At 42.3% G+C, this 21,870-nt stretch overlaps 1 protein-coding gene across 3 annotated transcripts in view; it reads right to left on the reverse strand.

The window, feature by feature from the left end:
- Positions 1–9,162: 9,162 nt before the first annotated feature.
- The window catches only part of EDAR (ectodysplasin A receptor), a 77,017-nt gene continuing 64,309 nt past the window's right edge, over positions 9,163–21,870 (reverse strand). For all 3 annotated transcript variants that reach the window (XM_081858210.1, XM_081858209.1, XM_081858211.1), the window contains 7 exons: positions 20,030–20,116; positions 17,465–17,593; positions 17,290–17,364; positions 16,888–16,960; positions 15,306–15,465; positions 12,725–12,785; positions 9,163–11,320 (listed from right to left, as the gene is read on the reverse strand). In XM_081858210.1, coding sequence (XP_081714336.1) covers positions 11,001–11,320; positions 12,725–12,785; positions 15,306–15,465; positions 16,888–16,960; positions 17,290–17,364; positions 17,465–17,593; positions 20,030–20,116 — 905 coding nt within the window. In that variant the 3' untranslated portion in view covers positions 9,163–11,000. The remainder of the gene's footprint in view (positions 11,321–12,724; positions 12,786–15,305; positions 15,466–16,887; positions 16,961–17,289; positions 17,365–17,464; positions 17,594–20,029; positions 20,117–21,870) is intronic.

Below are 21,870 nucleotides of genomic sequence, written 5' to 3' on the forward strand. Positions count from 1 at the left end.
AAATATAGTTCCTTTTGTACAGGAATTTTTAAAATGTTGGGTTTGCTAATTTCTGTATTGGGGGGATTTCAGTTACTGAAGTCAAGCTTGGCACTGATTTGCACTTTGACTGATGCCTTCTATATGTTTGGTAACTCAGAGTTCAAAGGCATAGTTGCTTGTCACTTTTATATGTATCTATTGGCTATTACTGTGCCTTACTGATACATGACTATTCTGGAGTGCTCTATTTGTATTCGGCATTTTAAGATTAAAAAGAAGTCCACAAAATTAAACTACACCGAGAACCTAATTCTTCAACAAAAAGAAATTGCTTTTCAGTTTCACTTCATACTAAAAGTAAGCCACCCCCCCTTCCCCCTTTGGGTTCATACCTTATTTGACTATGAAGGCTGCAATGCTAAATATGTCTACACAGAAGTAAGTCTTACTTAATTCAGTGGGGAGGATGAAACTCTTGATTAATTTCCTTGCACAACCCACTTGTTCACTATCTCATATGAGAGAGAGAGAGAGGGCGCGTAGACAGTACAGGTTTCACATACACAAGCACTTTCCTTTTTAAAAAAATGTGTGTACTATCCTAACTGGAAATAAGGAAATAAATATTTGAGCACCTGCTTAAATTGTCCATGAAACCTCACAACAAGATTCCTGCCAGGAACAAGATATTAAAGTCACCCCTCTATACCCTGTTTCTTTGGCAATGGCTGTGCCAGGAGCCTTGACAAAAAAAAGAAGTAGAAACCAGCACCTTAGTTTCTCAAAGCAAATTATTATAAGGAAGGTGGGTATACCTTTGTCTCCCTTGGGGCAAAGAAGAGATTACAGGGGAAGATACTGGCTTGGCTAGCAATGATTAGCCTGCATGCACAGCTTCCTAGTGATTCTGTACCCCAGATGACTTCCCTTTGGCAAGCTGGTGATGCCAGTAAGAGGGTGAGTGGCAGATGGGTAAATATTTTCCTTCTCCAAGAGCTTGCTGCCTGCCCTTTTGGCGCTGGTCAGCTGGTTTCACTCCTTTTGACAGTTCTGTTGGGCCATGCTTAGCTGGCAAACTGGTCTGGGGAAATGCAAGGAAGGACCTTTACCCTGGTATGTCACTAAAGCAAGGCTGGATCACTGCCATCTTCCCGTTGCAAAAAAAAAGTTGCCGTTTGCTATCAACTCAATAGGTCCAGCCACTCTGCAGAGGCCTTTATGGGATTGTTACCTTTAGGTGGAGGCGTTTGCTTATTCAAGTGCTTCGGTTTTCCACGTTAAAAGCTCGTGGGTAACTTTTGTGGGTAACAATTACTTTGTGTGCTCACAGCTAAATGTTTCCATTCCCTTACATTTTATGAGACTGGTGGCCTTCATTATGAGCACAAGTTAATTACGCCACCCACGGTCTAAAGCAGAGGTGCGCAGGCATGGTTTTCCTATATTGCAAACATACAGCTTGCGACAAAGAGCAACAGTTCCACGCAGTTATGTGGCTGGAGTTTGACTATATTTGTGATTAAAGTATTTGGTTGAAAAGCTGTAGCACGGGTGGCTTTTTACCACATGTTTATGACTTTGCCTACTGTGCATGCCTATTACATACAATCCTCATTTGCGTGCACATAAAAGCAAGTTGTAATTTGAAGAAAGGGAACCAAATGTTAGCTTTTATAGAAGCACATGTTAATTTGATAAGCGGGGTAGCAGACTCCCTGCTTCCATTTCCTTCCCTTTCTTTATCCCTAGCTTTCACCCTCTCCACCCCCCTGTTTCTGCTCAGGGAAGAAATACCCATCAATACACAGCAGTGCTGGTTGGGGAGCACACTTGAGGCCAGCAGTAGCAGGCAGAGCGAGTTATTGAAGCAGGCCAGTAAGCTTTGTAATTTGCATTAATGTACCTCCCACAAAAGAAAAGAAGACCACCTATAATGAATTTGGTAAACTCGTGAAACCAACACAAGAAAGAAAAAACGTTGTAGGGAAGGGGTGGCAACTCTATCCCCTCTGTAGATCAGGGTTTCCCAAGCTTGGGTCTCCAGCTGTTTGTTGGACTACAACTCCCATCATCCCTAGCTAGCAGGACTTGTAGTCAGAGATGATGGGAATTGTGGTCCAAAACCAGATGGAGACCCAAGTTTGGGAAACACTCGTGTGTGTAGATCCTTTACTCTTTCCAGTTCTCTCCAGTATAGTGGAATGCGAGAGAAGTGGAGATCTTGTATGTACAGTATATGATGACTAAACTAGACAAGTGCCTGAACAATTTGTCACATGGGGTTGAAAGAGAGAGACTTAAGCTCTGTTCCTTTGCCTCTCAGTTTGATGGAGTGGTGATCTGAGAGGTAAGAGGTCCTGTCTGGCATCTTCATTTCTCTTGGTTCCAGCTCCTCCCCATCAAACCTTGTCCTCTTGCTGCTGACCCATTTCAATACTACCTTGTTCTGGGCAAAGGTCTTTAAGGGGGCACTGTGTCTTAGAACATCCAGTTTGCTGGACAACAAACAACAAAAGGAAAAATGAACACTTAGTTTAAGTGTTTATGAACACTTAGCAGGCGGCAAATCTGCAGCTGCGTTTTGTAAACTGCATTGAAGTTTTGTTCTTACAACCAAGCAGCGATGTCATGAACTGGCAGGACGATGGAGAGGAGGAAGAGTATCCCGGTGAGGGGTGTAGCTGAGACACACTGGGGCAAGCAGGAGATGGGGAAGGAAGTACTCACAGAGGGACAGAGGATGGCAGCAGGGCCCAGAGCCGGAGGAACCCCTGTCTCGATAAAAACAGTGGGCTCTGAGGCATAGGGAGGAGTGGTAGGGGAGCTCTAGGAAGCTGAGGCAGGCAAGGTCCCACAGCCCAGCTCCTTAGCTGGCCAGGTGAGGCTCGCTAGCTCTGGAAGAAGGTTGTGATTCTTCAGCTGAAGTAGGCTCAGAACAGGTGAGGGTTATATACCTCATTAAGCCCAGATACTGCAATCAGCATGCAGAGCACAAAAGGGAAGCAGAGCTGAGGGGCTGTGTCTGCCCATGTTGATCGACTTTGGCTTCAATAATCCTGAACTTCTATGGGACTGTGCTTTGGGTTTGACTCTGAACTGTATCCTGACTGCCGGACTTCAGACTTTGCTTACTTGGATTGACCCTGGACTTTGAACTTGGGACTAGACTTCCTGACTCACCGCCAGGTAGGCCAGGGGTTCAGGGCAAGTATATGAGTTCCATGAAATATGAAATAAATCACAGTAACATTGCATCCATGTTTCGCTTAACATTGCAGGCATTAGCCAATGTTTAAGAGTAAGGTGGCAGTCTTTGAAACGCAATTTTCCTCCCTTGCAATTTTGTTTCCTGTTTGAGAGTGGTGGGGCAGGTGAAAACAAGAGCAGATGATGTAAAAAAACACACACACACAAAAAGGCTTTTATGTGCTCTTGTTTTCTGGATTGTGTTTCAGTGCTTTAAAGTGCTTGCTGATCATTAATGGCACTGCTTCAAAAGGAGCAGCAAGGGCATCTGATAAGAAGGAACTGGTGTCCTGCTCAAAACAAGTTGCTGCAGGGCCATTTGTGGTTGTGTCCTGAACAGAAGTTTCTTTGATTCCCAAATGAATGGGATGTATTTTTATTTTTTTCAAGCAAGCCTGTAACAGTATTTCTAAAACTACATCAAGGGTGGGTGTACAACTCCCTTCAATTCCAGCTACCATGGCTTAATGGTCCAGCTGTAGTCCAGTAATATCAGGAGGGTCACAGGTTTCACTTCCCTGTGGTATAGCATGAGGGGCAGCAGCAGGTGTCCATGCCTCATTATATGCAACCCAGTGACAATTCATGGAGCCTCGTAGCCACCTTGCTGTTGCTGCATAGCCACCTGCTTTCTTCAAGCAAGGAAGAGAAGAGGAGGAGGAGTTTGGATTTGATATCCCGCTTTATCCCTACCCTAGGGAGTCTCAAAGCGGCTAACATTCTCCTTTCCCTTCCTCCCCCACAACAAACACTCTGTGAGGTGAGTGGGGCTGAGAGACTTCAGAGAAGTGTGACTGGCCCAAGGTCACCCAGCAGCTGCAGGTGGAGGAGCGGGGAAGCGAACCCTGTTCACCAGATTACGAGTCCACCGCTCTTAACCACTACACCACACTGGCTCTCAGCAAGTAGGGACACTGAGGGGAAACAGAAACCTCTGCATGATTTTCTCTCTCTGGGAAATGAAATGAGTTACGACAAGGAGGGAGGCCACACGTGAAGGGCTCCTTCCAAGAGAATATTTCCCAAAGCCTTCCGAAAACCTGGCGCTGTACAGGATCTGGCTTTGAGTAGCAGCAAAATATGGCAGCTCCGGGTTATGAATAGGTGGTTGTGCCACTGAGAGATACTTTCTACGTTAAAAGATCTTTCATCCGTATTTGCAGTTACTCTATCCTCTAAAATATATGCTGTAGGTATAAAAATATACCTGTAATAAAATAGTTTACTTTAAAAAAAAATTTTTTTTTTTTGGTAAATCAGAATTCAATCCCCTCCCCCCCATCAGATTTCTCAGGTATGTTATTTAGGTCAATGTATTTTGTCTCCTTACACATCTTGTGTAAGGAAACAAAGGGAAGACATTGGAAACTGGGTGGGGGTGGGAGTTCAGAATTAATTAGTATTAATTTATGTTATGTTGAAAATTATATATATATGTGTGTGTGTGTGTGTGTGTGTGTGTCCGTGTGTGTGTCCTGAACAGAAGTATATATATTTATATATATATATTTAAAAAGTCAATAAATTTTGTCATCAGGGGATTTGAAGAGTTTGCTCGAGAGCACTGCTCATTCTGGAACCTGTACAGGAAGAATCACCAGCCTTCAGATATGTCCTTTCATAGTTTCATAGCAATTCCTCTTTTAGGTATGCTTTAGTTTTTCTTAAATGCATTCTGTGGTGTGTGTGTTTTTAACCATAAATTAATGGAAAACGTTTTAGCAGATGCATTTAACTGAAACTTAAGAAATGCCCTTGGCGATAGCAACCCCCCTCCCCTTTTAGAACTTTCATTCACAATGGATGTCACTGTTCTGTATGGTTTAATTTATCAGATCAAATTAAAGAAGAGCTGTGAGCAAAACTCAGTAATTCATAGCTGTCACAAGTGTAGCCTTTATAAGCTGAGCAGGCTTTTTCACCCTTAGGATTTGATTTGTTCAGGAAACTGACGATCTTGTGCAGATCCTTTCATCTTCTATTCAGAGTCTGCCTGGGCAGGTAGTTTCTAACATTTTGGTGAGTTACGTGGAACATGCTGATAGTTTTTCCTCCAAATTTGTGGCAGCGAGATGAGGGAACCATTTGCTGCTCTTTGGACAGCAGCATTTCAGGCTACACCTGCGGGGCTCAGAGGACTGAATACTCTTCCATAATGAATCAGTTCTCTACGCATAGAATGTGAATATATTAAGGAACAAGCTGGGCTAGAGCCCTTTTCCTTAATACCTCATTTTCTTTGTGTAGTGAACTGTGCTTGGAGAAACAGGCTACCTTGTGAGCCCCCTCCCTAAAAAAAATCTCCAGTTATCACATGCAGAAGAGTTTTCCTCCTTGTCTACTATCCATAATGGAGGTACTTAGAATGCCAGTATTATTGTGGGAACATCCATTAATTCTGACACTTTGAATCTCAGCCTTGGATCTTTATTAGTCCAAGCCAATACCTGATTTGTGCCCAGAAAACTAAAGAGGTCCAAATCAAGAACTGGGAAATACGTGTAACATACTTTTAGTGTCTCTTCTCTGATTTCAGTTTCCATTAAAACATAACAGTGCTATCCAAACCATGCCTACTCATAAGTAAGTCCTGTTGGATTCAGTAGGATTACTTCCAGGTATGTGGAGTTAGGATTGCAGCTCTGGGCGTCAAAGGCACAAAAATGACAACTGATAGTTGCCAGAGTTCACAGTTTTGGACATATACAGGGCACTGAGAGATACTTCCTACGTTAAATACTTCCCCCTTTTAGGCAAATGAGGTCTTGGTAAACCTTGGTTTACAACCTTAATCCGTTCCGGAAGTCCGTTCTTAAACCAAAGCATTCTTAAACCGAGGCGTGCTTTCCCATAGCAGCGAGGGGATTCAATTGACAAATGGAACACACTCAACAGGCAGTGAAACATGTTCTTATTCCAAGGCAAAGTTCACAAACCAAAACACCTACTTCTGGGTTAGCAGTGTTCTTAATCCAAGTGGTTCATAAACTAAGCTGTTCTTAAACCAAGGTACCACTCTACTATCTTCTTCAGGGCTTCAGTACAAGTATGTCTGGATGACATGTTATTCAGATTAAAAGTAGATTTATCGCTCAAGAAAACATTTAACATGTAAGCTTCATGTTATGTTAGTAGAAGACACATGCCTTCTACTGTTTCTTGGGGGAAACATCTGAGGCATGAATAATGTTCATTTTAGGAACTTTCTTTGGTTTAGTTAAATCCAGTAGGAGCAGATGTGCCTGGATTTAGAATTTGATGTCTCAGAAATATGTATCCCAGTCCCACTGTGTGTGGGCTAAGATAAAAATCAACTGGATGGGAGCGGGGGGTGGGGGGTGGGAAGCTATTTTGTTCCCGAGGAGAGATTTAGAAAGCTGTATGGAATATATTCAAAGAAAAGTTAGTTTGTTTCGAGCCAACGAAGGCTCATTAAACATCCTCCTCATTTCACAGGAGTTTGGTGATTAGAGATAAATACATAATGGGAAGATCCACTTCTCTCAAGCGGAGACAGCCGCAAAGGAAGTGGGCACCTTTCCCAATGGTTATTTCATTAATAAAATAACCCGCTCTCTTTATGATGTAGGCATGGCAACTTACCGACTGGCAGAATGGGAGTTTATTTAATTGGTGCTTTTCCTTTAAAAACACCCCCCAGGAACAGAACAATGACAAAGAATTAGATTAATCTGTTGAAAAGTCTGGTGCCTGGTAAGATGTGAATAGTATACCTCTTGTCTGTATAAGGAGGTACACCTCGCTTTCAGTGTGGCCCAGCAAATATGTGAACATTTCCCCCTTCTTTTAGACAAATGAGGTCTATAAGGAGATATTAGAGGACCTATGGAGGCATTTAAGTCACTTTGCATGAGCCCAAAGCTCCTCAATTCTTTTGGAATGGCTTCCTTCACAGAACAGAAGGAATGGAGGGAGCCCTGCCTGATAATAGTGATGGCTCAAGCGGCATGATGCGTTTTATGCACATGTAAAATGTTTTATAAGTGGAGGTTGTCAGTCTGCTGTTGTGCTTCCGACCCCCTAGAAGCAAACCCTTAAGTTTGCTTAAGTAAACTGGTACCAAATGCCTGGGTGCTGTTACTGGCAGCACGAATCTTCATCCAGGATTCAGGGCAGAAACATCGGGGGCAACAGAACATGGCCGGCCTGTTTTATTATGTTCACATGGTAAATAGATCCAGCATTAAGAATCATGAAAAACATGGACAAAATTAAAAATGGGAAGGGCCATCAGCATTGGTTAGCAACAATATAGCTGCCCATGTTGCAGTGATGGAAGAAAGGAGGAAACAGAATACTGCTCTGAGGTGGTGTATTTCTGCAGAGAGGAAGGTCCTTGGAGCACTTCTCTGATGGCTTTTAGAAGGATTTGCTGTTCAAAAGGGAAAGTTTAGGTTAGGTTACTTAAAATAAAATAAATATACGAGTTTGAAATTGGTTCATAGTCCTGGAGGAGAAGGTGAGAAGCGATGTGAATATAAAAAGTAAACTGTATAAGCTTCTTTAAAAAAAATTATCACCACACATGTAGCATTGCTTTATCTTAATACCTTATTTATTTTTTGCATAATGTACAACGATAATAAGTTATATATACAAAATTGCTACAATAGAAACATTTTGGCAGAAGTGCAGAATTAGTCTTCGTTTCCCCCCCCCCCTCCGACTCTTTTATTTATGGGAGGGGGTGCAGGTTTAATACAAGAAAACAATTTTTGTATGCAAAATGAAATAATCTGAACCAGGCCTGTGTTCATGCTAGGACTGCACAAGGCCCTATTGTTCCCAAAGCTTTGAGGGAGGTGGGAAATAATTACTGTACTTTTTTTGTGAAGTAGGTTGAAGAATAACCAAAGCAGACGACCTTTCTAAGTTGTAAAATAATAGCGTTCCTCTGAGCTTTACAACTGAAAGCTAAACCTGTGCACTAGACTCCAGACCAGGGTTTCCTTAACTCGGGTCTCCAGCTGTTGTTGGACTACAACTCCCAACATCCTTAGCTAGCAGGACTCTAGCTAGCTAGCTAGTCAGGGATGATGGGAACTGCAGTCCAAAAACATGGGGAAATGGCGAGATCCAACAGTCTGACCAGTGCTCAACATGAACTAAGACAGCACTGGAGAATGTAGTTCAGAATCCCTTGGGATTCTATTGCAGATGTCTGATCAAGACCATGTTGCATCGTTTCAGAGCTACTGACTCAAGGTGATAGTTGTGGGTGAGTGGGGCTTCTCTTTATGTGGTAGAATGTCTAAAAGCTACAGGGAGCTGCACTGGGCAGGGAGGAATGAACTATAATCAAAGTATGCATTTGCAAATTAATTACACAAGGTATTCTTCATCATTATTCAGAGGGGAAAGGACATTTCGGAGATAGTAAAATATAGTTAGAAATCCAAAGCTCACAGGCTAACAAATTGGGTACCACACATGGGAAAACTAAATGACAATGTTAAATATTCATCACATTGAACCCATTAGAGTGGAGTCTTTCGACTGCCATTTGTTTGCAGCTAAAGAGGCAGGGGGCAGGGCTGGTTATAATTTTAAAGAATATGAGTTATCGCTTTATATCGCTTTTGCTCAGTCATGCAACTTGTAATTAAAAAAACATTGCTTTTTAAGACATGGTGTTTCTTTTAATAATAATAATAACTTACTGAATTCTTTCAACACAGCACTTTGTGGAGAACTGAACAATAAATTAATAAACTTGCTAATTAAACTGCCCCTGGCTCCTGGACTCTGTAATTATGAGTTCACGAGGAGCCCCATGCCAAGAAAAATAAGGATTTGCTTGAGAGGAGATAGCCCTTATCTGAGCCCTAGGCCAAACTACCTGCTCATGGACAGCCTGCCAGTAACATTAGGTAGTTCTTGTGATCATTTCATAAAGCCATTTTTTTAAATGAAAAATGTATTGATCTTTAGAAATGTGTTGTTTCTTTTCTACTTCTCAAATGAGAAAAAAAAACATATTGCTTATTTTAAACATCTATTACATTGAATGGGGCAATTTCAATGGTGAGACCACACCTCACCCTAACTTTTGTAAGTAGTTATTTAATTATCACCTTAATACGGTTCACATTGACCCCTTCTAAGAAGCTTCAGATATCTGCAATAGAATCCCAAAGGATTCTGAAATATATTCTCCAGTGCTTTTAGTTCACGTTGAGCACTGGTCACACTGTTGGATCTCACTATTGCCCCATATGAACTGAGAGCACACTCAAATACACGTCCAAAATTCCTCTGCACATTGACACATACTGGGAAATTCTGATAACAGCGAACATGTTGACCCACTTCAATGACAAACAGTGGCTCATCATGTGCTCCCTATTCCATCTTCTTCTCCTCTCTCCAATTGCAGAAAGAGATAAATCACCTATTTTTAGAGTAACCAAAGTTCTTTGCTACATCTATCTGAATTCAAGGGACACGGGTCATTAAAACAAACCAGCACCAAACCACAGTTTGATATTCTGGTTTGTATTCATCAAGATTAGAATGAACAATAGGTCCCAGAGTTCAGGCAGAACAATGAACTGTGGTTAGTTCAAAAGCAAGAGATTTCGGTCTCTTCATGCCTTGGGGCAGGGGAGGGGGAGCAGGAGCAATGAGGGTCACACAGACTCATTCTTGTAATGACAAACCATGAAAATGAACCAGACTGTGGTCTTTCAGAGAAACCTGTCCATCAGTATCAATCTGATTAGCCAGTGCCTTGAAATCATAACAGTTGTAGCCAATACAGAAGTAGCATTTCAAAATACCCTCTCCAATATAGAAGTAGCATTTCAAAATACCCTCTCCAAAAGGGTTGCGATGGTAAAGAATTTCATTAAATCTAAAAACGACTTGAACAAATAAATGAATAGCATTGACTGAGGCATTAATATTTCCTACCTCGGTTGTGATCTAGTTGAAGATAGAATAAATGTCACCATATACTTCTATGCTTAGGTCAATTTTTTTCCTTCTGTAGCATAAAAGATGGTCAAAATAATATTTGTACTTAATGTATGTTTATGAACATATTCATAAATAAATTCTGCTAATTTTATAATTGGCATATATTTCCATTAGTATATGTGACGATATTTCTGAAATGTCTGTGTGGAACACATGTGGCAAGACTTCAGCATATGCAGAAATTTTGAATTAACTGAACTATTGCCATCTACTTGGTCTAATTTCAACACACATAATCCAACTAATTTATGCCAATAAAGTCTCACACATGTGATTTTTTTTTTAAAAAAAAAAAATTGGTTAATCCTTAATGTTATTTGAGAGAAAACACATTTGGTTAAACGCTAGATGTAATAGAATTGACATTCGCATTATCTGTATCAGGCAACACTATATCTGATAGTAGTTACTAATTGCGGAAGACTGAGACAAAATTAAACCATAACGATTACATCAGATTTCTTCAGAGCCTGCAATGATACTGGCAGGCTGATCTGTATTTCTGCTTGTAAAAGGAGTTTGAAGTGAACAGCAATATCCTCTTCACAGGCCAAGTCAGCCTCATTCAAGAAGTCTTCAGCCTGTGCTTCTTTCATTTCTTTTATGATGAACCAGTAATCCTTGGCTCGTTTTATACTTGGAACAACGGAAAATGCTACTGAGATCTGAAGGCCGTCCATGCTTTTTCAGATTCCATTCCCTAATGAGTTCCATTGCTCTTGGAATCGGTATCCACATAAATTGTTTTGAAATGAAGGTGACTGAAACACATGTCACGAGGCCGCCACCGGATCAGGTTTAGGTATCACTTGGGCCCACTCCAAGATATCTGCACAAAGGGACTCCACGGCATCTAGCCTCTCAATCTGCACTAGTTTTGTCAGCAGTTCTGGAATGCTGTAGCCTGCTGTGCTGATGCGGTCGAAGAGCTGCATGCCATCGGTCATGCCACCTATTTCGTCACGCTTCAGTCCAAAGCTCTCGGCGAGGTGGCGCCAGGTCTTCACAATGGCTTTCTCGGTGTTGTACGTGGAGCTGAGCATCCTGCTGGTCTTCTCCAGACAATCGAACGGGAGCTCTGTGGGACTGAGGCCTAAAAAGAAAGTTTAGAGGGTCACGTTTACTGAGCTCTCTTCCCCATGTTTGACATGTAGTGCCTCTTCCGGGCAGGGCTGAGGAACCTGTGGCCTTCCAGAAGGTGATGGACTCCAACTTCCATCAGCCCCAGCCAGCTTGGCCCACGGTCAGAGATGATGGGAGTTGTAGCCCAACAACATTTAGAGGGCCATAGGTTCTCCATATTCAGAATATTACTTTATTAGCATTAATGTGTACTCGCAATGCTTTTCATCGGATCATAGAATTGTAGAGATCAATTAATCCAGAACTTTCCCCTTCCTTGTTTTGCTGCTGTTTCCTTTCCCCATCTTCCTGGCATAAGCTGACAGCCAACATTAATGTGAGACTGAAAAATTTTATTGGGAGGTCTTATGCCTACAGGCAAGGCCGGATTTAGGTTTGATGAGGCTCTAAGCTACTGAAGGTAATGGGGCCCTTTATATGTCCATCTGTCCTTTGTCAACAACAAATTGTCACTGTTTTTTGTGTTGAATATATGCTATATGGTAATGCATGGACCTAAAAGGTATCTAAAGCCATTTGCGTATAACAAAATATGTATTTTATCAAAATAATTGTTGAAGTGAAATACAATTAATAGTTTTTTCCTTTAATTTTTTTGGGGGCCCCCAAGAGAGTGGGGCCCTAAGCTATAGCTTGTTTAGCTTATACGTAAATCTGGCACTGCCTACAGGAGAGGTTGAAACTTCCAGTTTTCATTAAAAGCAAAAAGTGTCTATCGATGAGCACTGGAACCCCCAACAAAGAGAACCTCTTTTTTTAAAAAAAATATTATTGTCACCTCAGGGCCGATACATATTTCAAGGAAAGGGTGAAATTCCTGGTGAGGCCTACCACTTTCCCCGTCTTATCCTGAGGTCAAAAACAAGAGAATTTTCCAAACACATCTTCTGAGGTAAAAAGAAAAGGCAGGGGTGGGGGTGGAACAGATGCAAACGCTTCTGGAAAGAAAAATGCATATGTGGCTGTAAGTTTATTCTCACAGACCGTAAATATCTTGCTATGGCTTATGTTCTTGAAGAATCTTGCAACCAAAGTGGGTTTAAAAAGAAAAAAAGTAGCAATCAAGCAACGCTTTTTGTCACGCAGTGGGACCTACATACGTCTTTTCAAAGCTTGGTTGACTTGAGTGGGATTTCTCGCAGGTAAAAGTGTAAAGGAATTCAGCCTAAAGCACTAGTCTTAACTATAGCACGGGGTGATATTTTATTCTGCCGTTCAGACAGATTGCTTCCAAAATTACCTCACCTCCAGACTTGGGTTTATCTGAATCTATTGCCTGTGACATATTAGCCATCTTGAAGCTATGTAGCAAATAATGTGGGCCCATAAATTAATGTGTTTTCTTTTCACTCACCTTCTGCAACGCTGCATACGTTGGCATACAGATCAAGTATCTTTTTCCGCCGGCTTTGTATCTAAGGAAAATAAAAGATTATTTTTATTTTAATGTGGACCTTCATCCTCTGATGTTTGATGAGCAGAGGGGGAGGAGTTGTGTGTATTCTACGATTCCCTATAAAGAATGGGATTTGTTATTAGGTGCAGAACGCCAGTTCCTATGAATTTCATTGGTGGCGGTGGTGGGGTCTTTGCAGGAATGGCAAAGCCCACTTTTAGCATTTATAGATGTGGAGACGTGCTTATTTTTTCTGGGCATTGTCTAGTGAAAATTGACATCAGAAGTGTGGCTAGATACAGTTTTCAAGTAGTCAGGGTGGGCCTTCCATAGCAAACCCCATATAGCTGTTTCCCTAGTTACGTTACAAGCAGGATAGCAAAATTTGTGTTTTAAAAGAAGTTAATACGAGCATAATTGCAATTGTTTAATAGGCTGCTGAATCTTGAACATGAGCCAAAAGTGTGTGAACACAAGGCTCACATAATGTGGCCCCCATGGGAAGAAAGATCATCCCATTGGTAGGCCAGTAGCAGTGGCGTAGTATGGGGGAGCAGGGGGCCATTTTCCCAGGCACACAATCTGGGGCGTGCACAAAACAGACACCCCCTGCAGAGATCCCCATCACGCATCCTCTGCTCCCGGCCTGGCGCTTGCCTATCAGGGACGGGAGCTGTGGAGCAGAGCTTGAAGAGCACCCTCCAGTACTTGCCCAGCATCGTTGGCAGCGAGTGCTGGATGAGTGCACTCCACCTCTGGTTGGTGTGCATGCGGAGCACACCTGCCCCAGGCGCTGGCAAATGGTAGTACACCCCTGGCCGGTAGGCTTAATCTCACAACTATTGCCACACCCCCCATGTGCATTCATTAGTGAGGCTTGTAACATCTGCATACTTCTTAGAAGAGGGCAAGGGCCGTTGAAAACGAAATAATAAAGTATACAAAGTTTGAGTCTCGATCCTGTCTTAGTGTGTCCTCCTTTGACAGGAGCCCACTACAGAAACATCTTCGTTTCGTCTTCAATTATATTCGCGAAGTTTCCATAGGAAAGCTAGTTCTGTGAAATTAATGGCCGGATTAGAGGCTTTCATGCTGTACGCTGCTGAGGTGACAGAAGAGTTAAAAGTCTTAACAGATGTGGAGTCTGTTCATGTCCACTATCCCTTTAAGGAGAGTTTGCATTACTCTCACACCAGATCATCCTCTGCCTTGGATCAGTTGGATGTTTCTGCTTACATGTTCCAGCGTTTAATTGCTCTTTGAACAGACACTGTCCAGAGATTGCAGGAAGAATACATAAAATATCACGATTGCATATCATGGCCTGAGACCATGTGACTCGTAGGGCACAAACATCTGTGGTGAATCAAGCAGTTCTACCTACACCTCCTGAAAGAGGGTTATATCATCTGAGAGTTAGTGGCCGCGTGAAGAGTCTGCTTTGCCATGAAACTTATTAGGAGAACTGGGAGCAAAAACTGGTTTCATAAATGCTTTTTGGCAAACTTTTTTAGACAATACTGCTATATCAGCAACACAGCCAGCTGCAGTTTCTTTCATAAAGGTCCCACAACAGCCCTCCACGGATCCCAACATCTCATAGATATGACAGGGATTAGCAGGGCCCTTAGTGCCAACCTAGCAGTTCGAAAGCACATCAAAGTGCAAGTAGATAAATAGGTACCGCTCCGGTGGAAAGGTAAATGGCGTTTCCGTGCGCTGCTTTGGTTCGCCAGAAGCGGCTTAGTCATGCTGGCCACATGACCTGGAAGCTGTAAGCCGGCTCCTTCGGCCAATAAAGCAAGATGAGCACTGCAACCCCAGAGTCGTCCACGACTGGACCTAATGGTCAGGGGTCCCTTTATCTTAGTGCTACCCTTTTACCCGAGCCACGTGGCTGTAACCCAGGCATAGGCAAACTCCGGCCCTCCAGATGTTTGGGACTATAATTCCCATCATCCCTGACCACTGGTCCTGTTAGCTAGGGGTGATGGGAATTGTAGTCCCAAACATCTGGAGTTTGCCTATGCTTGCACCATTCCAGGACATGGAGACAATGTGGAAGGGACAGTAGCTCACTGGCAGAACACCTGTTTTTTATGTAGAAGATCTCAGGTTCAAATACCTGGCATCTCCAGGTAAGGCCGGGAGAGAACCATGGATGAAATCCTGGACAACCAATCCATGTAGAGATGACTGAGCTAGACAGACTAGACAGATGCAGGGGTTGCCTTTCAATAACTACCTAAAATATGAATGAACGTATTCATATTTCATATGAATGAAATATGTGAGCTCAGTCAGAACTGAAGTTTGCTATTTCATTTTCAGTCCCAATAACTCTGTAAGATTGAAAACTGGATACAGTCTTTCTCCACCATCTAATGGAGGCTCTCGCTGAGGCCATGCCACAGAACTTAATGATATTTTGTGTATTCTTCTTTCCAACAATGCCTGATGGAAGAGCAGCAAGCTCAAGCAGACGGGGGAAAGTAGCACTTGAGCCAATGCCCTTTTCAAAACTCCAGGTGAGACTTACGCCAGTGGATTTGTTGTTTGTGGAAGATTTATCTCTGGCCAAATGGACGAGAGACAACAAGCACAGTTCCGGCGTCCCTTGCTTGTCAATCGCAGCTTCTTCGTCACTGTCCATACTACGACTTAAAAGCCTCTCATTCTCTGAAGAAGCATCATTTTCACTGGAAGGGGGGGGGGAGGAAAAACAGAAGGGTTGCTTTTCTAAACGATAACAGAAGTGAGTCCAGCATCTTTTAAATATATATGCATCATCTTTACTGAACGGGCTCAGCCTAGTTCTTGCAAAGTGTTGCAATGTGAGGCAACAGGGCTTATTGTGGGGGTGGGGAGCCCTCTTCTCTCATACCCTCCATTGCCTCCTAATCTGGAAATGAAAGATCAGTAAGATCTTTTAGTTTGCCTACTCTATGCTTTTCTAATTCCAGAGGCTTTTATAGTCACATGCCCCAAACCAGCCGTCTGTTCTAAGTGTGGAAAACTCTGGTGCACTCAGGCCAGAGAGCTCCCTGCTTCAGGGTGACCTCCCTGTTGATTTCCACTAAGCTTTTACTCCTTTGCTAACATGGGCAAGACCCTCCAAGTGACAGTCCCAGATTTACAGAAGTCACCCCAGTTTCTGATTTGACCCCCGGAATATCCTGCTTTTCCTTAGGACGTCCCTATTTGCACTGGCGAAATTTTTGAGGGTATGGAACAGGATATGGCCAGGGTTTATTTTTAGCCGGAACTCACTAGAACTCAGTTCCAGCACCTCTCAGATGGGCAGCCATTCAGAGAAAACTAGGGAGGTGTTTTCTTTTTTTTAAGAAAAATAGCACCAGACGTCCCTATTTTCGTTGGAGAAATGCTGGAGGGTATGCATGGATTGAAGCCTCACATTAAAATTACTGGCAACTGAGCCTGGTGCAAGGGATTCTTGTATCCCCCTGAACACCAGAGCTTTAGCTCTTTGTAGTTTTAATTTCAAATCAGCCGACAGAAGTTCAATCCTTTCCTTAAAAAAATAATAATACTAAAGTGCTTGTTGTGCAACATTTTCCTGTGACAAATTCCATCTTCCCCCACTCCACCACCCACTTAATGTGCTGGCAATACTGTAGGAACCTCAAGCCTGGGTCTAAATATGCTCTTCCTTGTTTCTTTTCCCCAGGTTTTAGGACCCTCCATGGATCCTGAAAGAGATTCATATGCGCATCTGTGTGCACACTCATCTGTCTAGAGATCTAGGTCACATCCACCATACGTTTTAAGCACGAGGCTCCCTGCAAAGAACCCTGGGCACTGTGTTTTATTAAGGGGTGCTGGGAATTGTAGCTCTGTGTGCAGTAAACGACGGTTTTCAGGTTTCCTTGGGGGAAGCTGCCCCCATTGTTAATGATATAAATGTGCTTTAAATATGTGGTGCAGATGTGATCGTAGATACAGTGGTACCTCAGTTTATGAACTTAATCCATTCTCTATATACGTCTCTGACTTTAGTGTGACTGGAATACAGCCTACTGTAGAGAGTTCAATGTCATGTCCTGTTGACCATGATCATGCCCTTTCCCTGCTATCGGCATGCTTGTTTCTCTGTCACATACCTCTTGACAACCTTCGCTGGAGTTGCAGTTAATTTTCCAAACTCATCTTTCTCTGAGAAAATCACCACATTTTCTGCAAATTAAAAAAGAGGAGGGAAAGGGTTTGAAACGGTCAACGGATCACAGTTGTGAATGAAATTCCCTCGCTGGCACCTGCGTATGGGTGTTTCGGAACAAATCACCGAATTGTGGTGCTGAGTCTTAAATTAGTCAGGGAAGGGATTGGAGGCAGAAGGATGTTTTCAAGGTTACATATAGGCCTTCCCAATTATTCTTCTACTAAATGGAATTTGAGTCCGAGCAGTTTAAAGTTTAAATTAACACGGGGCATCGCCTCAGGGCAAATTAAGCCGTGTGAGATCTGATGTGTGTAAAAAGCAGAAATTAAAAAACTGTTCAAACCTTGTACTTCTTTTTTCTCTCCCTGCATATTGGCCTGGGCTTCTACGGTCTTCACGGAATGGCTGGTGCAGCAAGCTGGAATTTAAAATCACGCCTCTTGTTAAAACCCATTCTTGGCAGATGCCTATGCACAGAATCTCAGAAGTCAGAATTCTCTTTAGTGATGGGCAGTTACCTTGAGCCGAAGTTTTTGTTTTCACAATGTAAAACATGATGATCAGGACAATAGCAATTGCCATTATGAAAATAGTTGACATGGCAATGATAAGAGCAGTTGCAAGGTGTCCTTGACTGGAAAGGTCTCCTGAAAACACAGAGACAGATTATTAGAGCTGTAGCTGCAACCCCATTAAAGGCATTTAAAAGTATTAACCATATGAGCTTGTCTCTAGTCACCAGTTATGAATTACATTTGTACAGGATAACACAAATATTTCTAAAATATTTCAGAAACAGGAAGCACACTTCCTTTACTTTTCATTTCTTGCACCTCGATAATCGGTGCGGGGGGGGGGGGGCTCTTTTACCATTATTAAGGCTGAGGTCCTGTATCTATTTAAGCTGGCAGTAAGTCTCATTGAACTCCATGAAACTCACTTTTGAGTAGGGCATGCACAGGACTATACTGTAAGGCTACGATGTCAGGCACATTTGCGTGCAAATAAACTCCACTGGACTTGGAAGAACACTAATCTTGTATTTTCATTTACTTAGCTTGCAGTTTTTTACTTGCAGTAGAATGCCAGATGTAGTCTTTGTAATTCAGAGTCAGTATTGCATGTGTGTCTGTGCTTCCAAGTGGCCAGTAATTTGCAGGATGGATTCAAGTCCATTTGGCAAATGTGGGTTTGTACAGTTAAAATGGATTTAAGCTCTCTGTTGCCCTAGCACAACATATCCATGTAAACAACAACGGATCTTTTGCAGTTAAGAAAGTGATGGTGAAAACTGTGGGATTAATGGAATGATTAATAGGATAATGTGCAAACGCCCTGGAACGAAACCAAGCGGAATGGTCATTGTCATATAACCTCCCTGAAAACAAATAAGAACGAATGCTCAATAAAGTCTGAATATCATCTAACTGCTGTTTCAGCTTTGTGCAAAGAAATCGGGATAAATGCTCCATAAATAGGTTGCCTTGCCCTCAAACTCAAACTGAAACTGCCTCTATTCCTGCCCCCTCCCCCCCCCCCCGGCACAGAGCACCTTTCTCAGATCACACTCATGCAGGTGAAATTGTCATTTAACTGTTAGCAAGCTTGCACTACTAGATTCCCCTTCCCTAAATTGTTTGTGAGTGTATCAAAATGTTACGTTAATTGCTGAATATGAAAATTTTCAAGCAAGCAATTCACTTTTCATATGTGCCAATGCAGGCCTTTTCATAGTGGTAGTGTTGTGTGTTGGGGTTTTTTAAAAAAACAAAACAAGCCACCACTAATGAGTAATTGCAAGTAAAGTCCATTTGCAGCCAGCAAAATATTCCAGTTAGAACACTCCAGAAAAGGTAAGGCTCTCACCTTCAATAGAAACAGGTTTGCTGCAAAATTCTCTTCCCCGGTTACTTTGAAATGAATAAGCAAAGTACTTCTTTAGCTTTTGTGAATAACCCGTTTATTTAAAAGCGAAATCATCTAGTTTTGTTTCGTTTTTCTGCAGTTTACTTGCTTGTTTGAAATAACGCTCTTGATACACGTTTCTGGGCTAAGGTGAAACACTGCAGTCAGTTGCCAGTATTCATTAGCATCTTAAATGGTTCTGTTTGTGGAGCTGGATTTGCTGAATGGATGAGCTCCCAATTCAAGAGTAATTGGCCCTGCTTAGCAATTGTGTTTAAAGTTGGCTAAAGTGCCTCTTGCTCTGCAGCGAACAAAGTTATGATCACTATGAGTACCTTACACACATTACCAAGTCTTTGGATCGGGATCAGTGGATGACTCTCTCCCCCCCCCCCCGCAACCAATTTTCTGGTGACCTGATTTCTTTGACTTTGTGCCCCATAATGACACATCTGACTGTATTAGCACCAAAAGAGATTACTCACATCATCACATAACTGAAATGAACTAAATCCCCACAATCCAAATAAACCTCATTTGATGAGATAAAGGAGCTAAATCAGGGCTCAACAAACTTTTTCAGCAGGGGGCTGGTCCACTGTCCCTCAGACCTTGTGGGGGACCGGACTATATTTTGGAAAAATAATAATGATTGAATTCCTATGCCCCACAAATAACCCAGAGATGCATTTTAAATAAAAAGACACATTCTACTCATGTAAAAACACACTGATTTCTGGACCGTCTGTGGGCCAGATTGAGGAGGCGATTGGGCCAGATCCAGCCCCTGGACCTTAGTTTGCCTACCCCTGAGCTAAATTAACTTTTCATCTAAATGAATACACCTCATTTGCAAAGTTCATTGTAAAACTCATCTCTGCTGAAGCATGTTGATTGCTGAAGGAATATTTTTAATGATACTTCATCTATGAGAAAACCGTGAAATGAAATTAAAACACATACTTTAAGCCCGACAGACCCATAGGCTGAGTAAAAAAAGAAAAGAAAAGTTTAAATAGAAACAGCTCAGACTTCTGAGACGGCACATCAACCACACATCTCTGTAGGGAAGAAGGCACCTTGTTCCCCTGGCTGCTCAGTCTTCCAGCCTCCTAGGATTACATACCAAAATACAACTCAAGAAAATGCTAAAAGGGAAACTGGGCTGCTTTTCTTACCTTTGTGCACATGCTGGAAAGGAGAATGGGTACTTGTTCCAGAAGTAATTGGGAAACTGGCTGACACACCAGAGGTAACGCCTGCACCTATCATAATAATAAAAAATTAAAAAAAAATTGCCATAAATTTTCCTGGTGACGCTTGTAAAAACTCGGCCATGAATTGATGCATTTGTGAACTGACAGCACCGTTACTTAACTTGCATGAATTTCCCGTCCATTTAAAAGCCAGTGCTTACAATTCAAATGTCAAACACCTAAATATGGATTTATGATGCCGAGCTGTGAAAAACACATTTGGCACACATTTGTTTCTGAACCTAGGGATGTGCCAGCTGAACTCCAACACAAGAGACACAGCAGTCCTAAACTTGGTCCCCCCCCCCCCTTGTTTTTGTAGAAGCAGCTCCCGTTGAAACGAATGGTTTCAACTGGACTTTCAGGTTTGCAGCCTTAGACTTATTATATATTTTCAGCCTGCTTTTAAGATTGTTTAAAAGGCACTGATTTTTATTTTCAGCATTTAAGACATTGAATCTCTAGCAAAGACAACACTTGGCATACAAGATGGGAGAATTTATTTGGCTAAATTCATGCCCCACTGAAAAAATGACTGATGTTGTTCTGCAGTTCTAGGAAGTTGAGAATTTTCTTGGCCCAGCTCCATCAGACAAATGTGACAGGAAATTAAGTTCTCTTGTAGCGCGTGAAAAACGTCTCGCAGCTTATGAAGTAAAGAAATGTGCATGCTCTAAATAAAGATGCGTTTTTCAAAATAAACGAAGAACTATTACACAATATAAAATGCACTAATGGCAAAAACAAATACTAGCTAGAAACGTGGCCAAAAAAAGCATATAGTTCAGCAATTTGAAATGAGTTTTTCCTATAACAGAGCAAAGTACCTTACAAGCGTGGCTAGTTCTTAAATGTCGTACAGTGGTGCCCCGCAAGACGAACGCCTCGCAAGACGGAAAACCCACTAGACGAAAGGGTTTTCTGTTTTGGAGGCGCTTCGCAAAACGAATTTCCCTATGGGCTTGCTTCGCAAGACGAAAATGTCTTGCGAGTTCCTGCGGGGTTTTTTCCCTCCCCCCCCCTTTTCCTAAGCCCTAAGCCGCTTATCAGCTGATCCGCTAAAAGCCGCTAAACCGCTAATAGCGCTAATCCGCTAAGCTGTCAATGGGCTTGCTTCGCAAGACGAAAAAACCGCTATACGAAGAGCCTCATGGAACGGATTAATTTCGTCTTGCGAGGCACCACTGTATGTGCCTTTTGTAAGAGACATTTTCATTTGAAACCAAAATACTGTAGTTGTTTTTATGCAGTGTTGAAACCAAAATAGTTGTTTTTATGCAGTGTTGAAATAGTAAGGCATGCAATATATATCTCCTGACTTTAAACTAGGTGGACATAAGCCTGATAGTTCTGGACATTTGAAGATGGTGAATTAGGGCAGTCAAATGAACTGGAGGCTTGGTTAGGAAAGCTCTTGTGTGCTTTCTTCCCATTTTGTCTGCCTTTCATCAGTTAGGATTTACAGTGGTACCTCAGGTTATAAACACTACGGGTTACAGACTCTGCTAACCTGGAAGTAGTACCTCGGGTTAAGAACTTTACCTCAGGATGAGAACAGAAATCACTCACCAGTGGTATGCCAGCAGCCGGAGGCCCCATTAGCTGGTACCTCAGGTTAAGAACGGTTTCAGGTTAAGAACGGACCTCCGGAACGAATTAAGTTCATAACCAGAGGTACCACTGTATACTCAAGGGAGGAAATCAGGATGCTATTCGGCGTGTTGCAGAATACACCCACAGAGACCTGCCAGTCTGGAGGGGTG

Source organism: Podarcis erhardii (genome assembly GCF_964252035.2).
Source record: "Podarcis erhardii genome assembly, chromosome: 4".
NCBI lineage: Eukaryota > Metazoa > Chordata > Lepidosauria > Squamata > Lacertidae > Podarcis > Podarcis erhardii.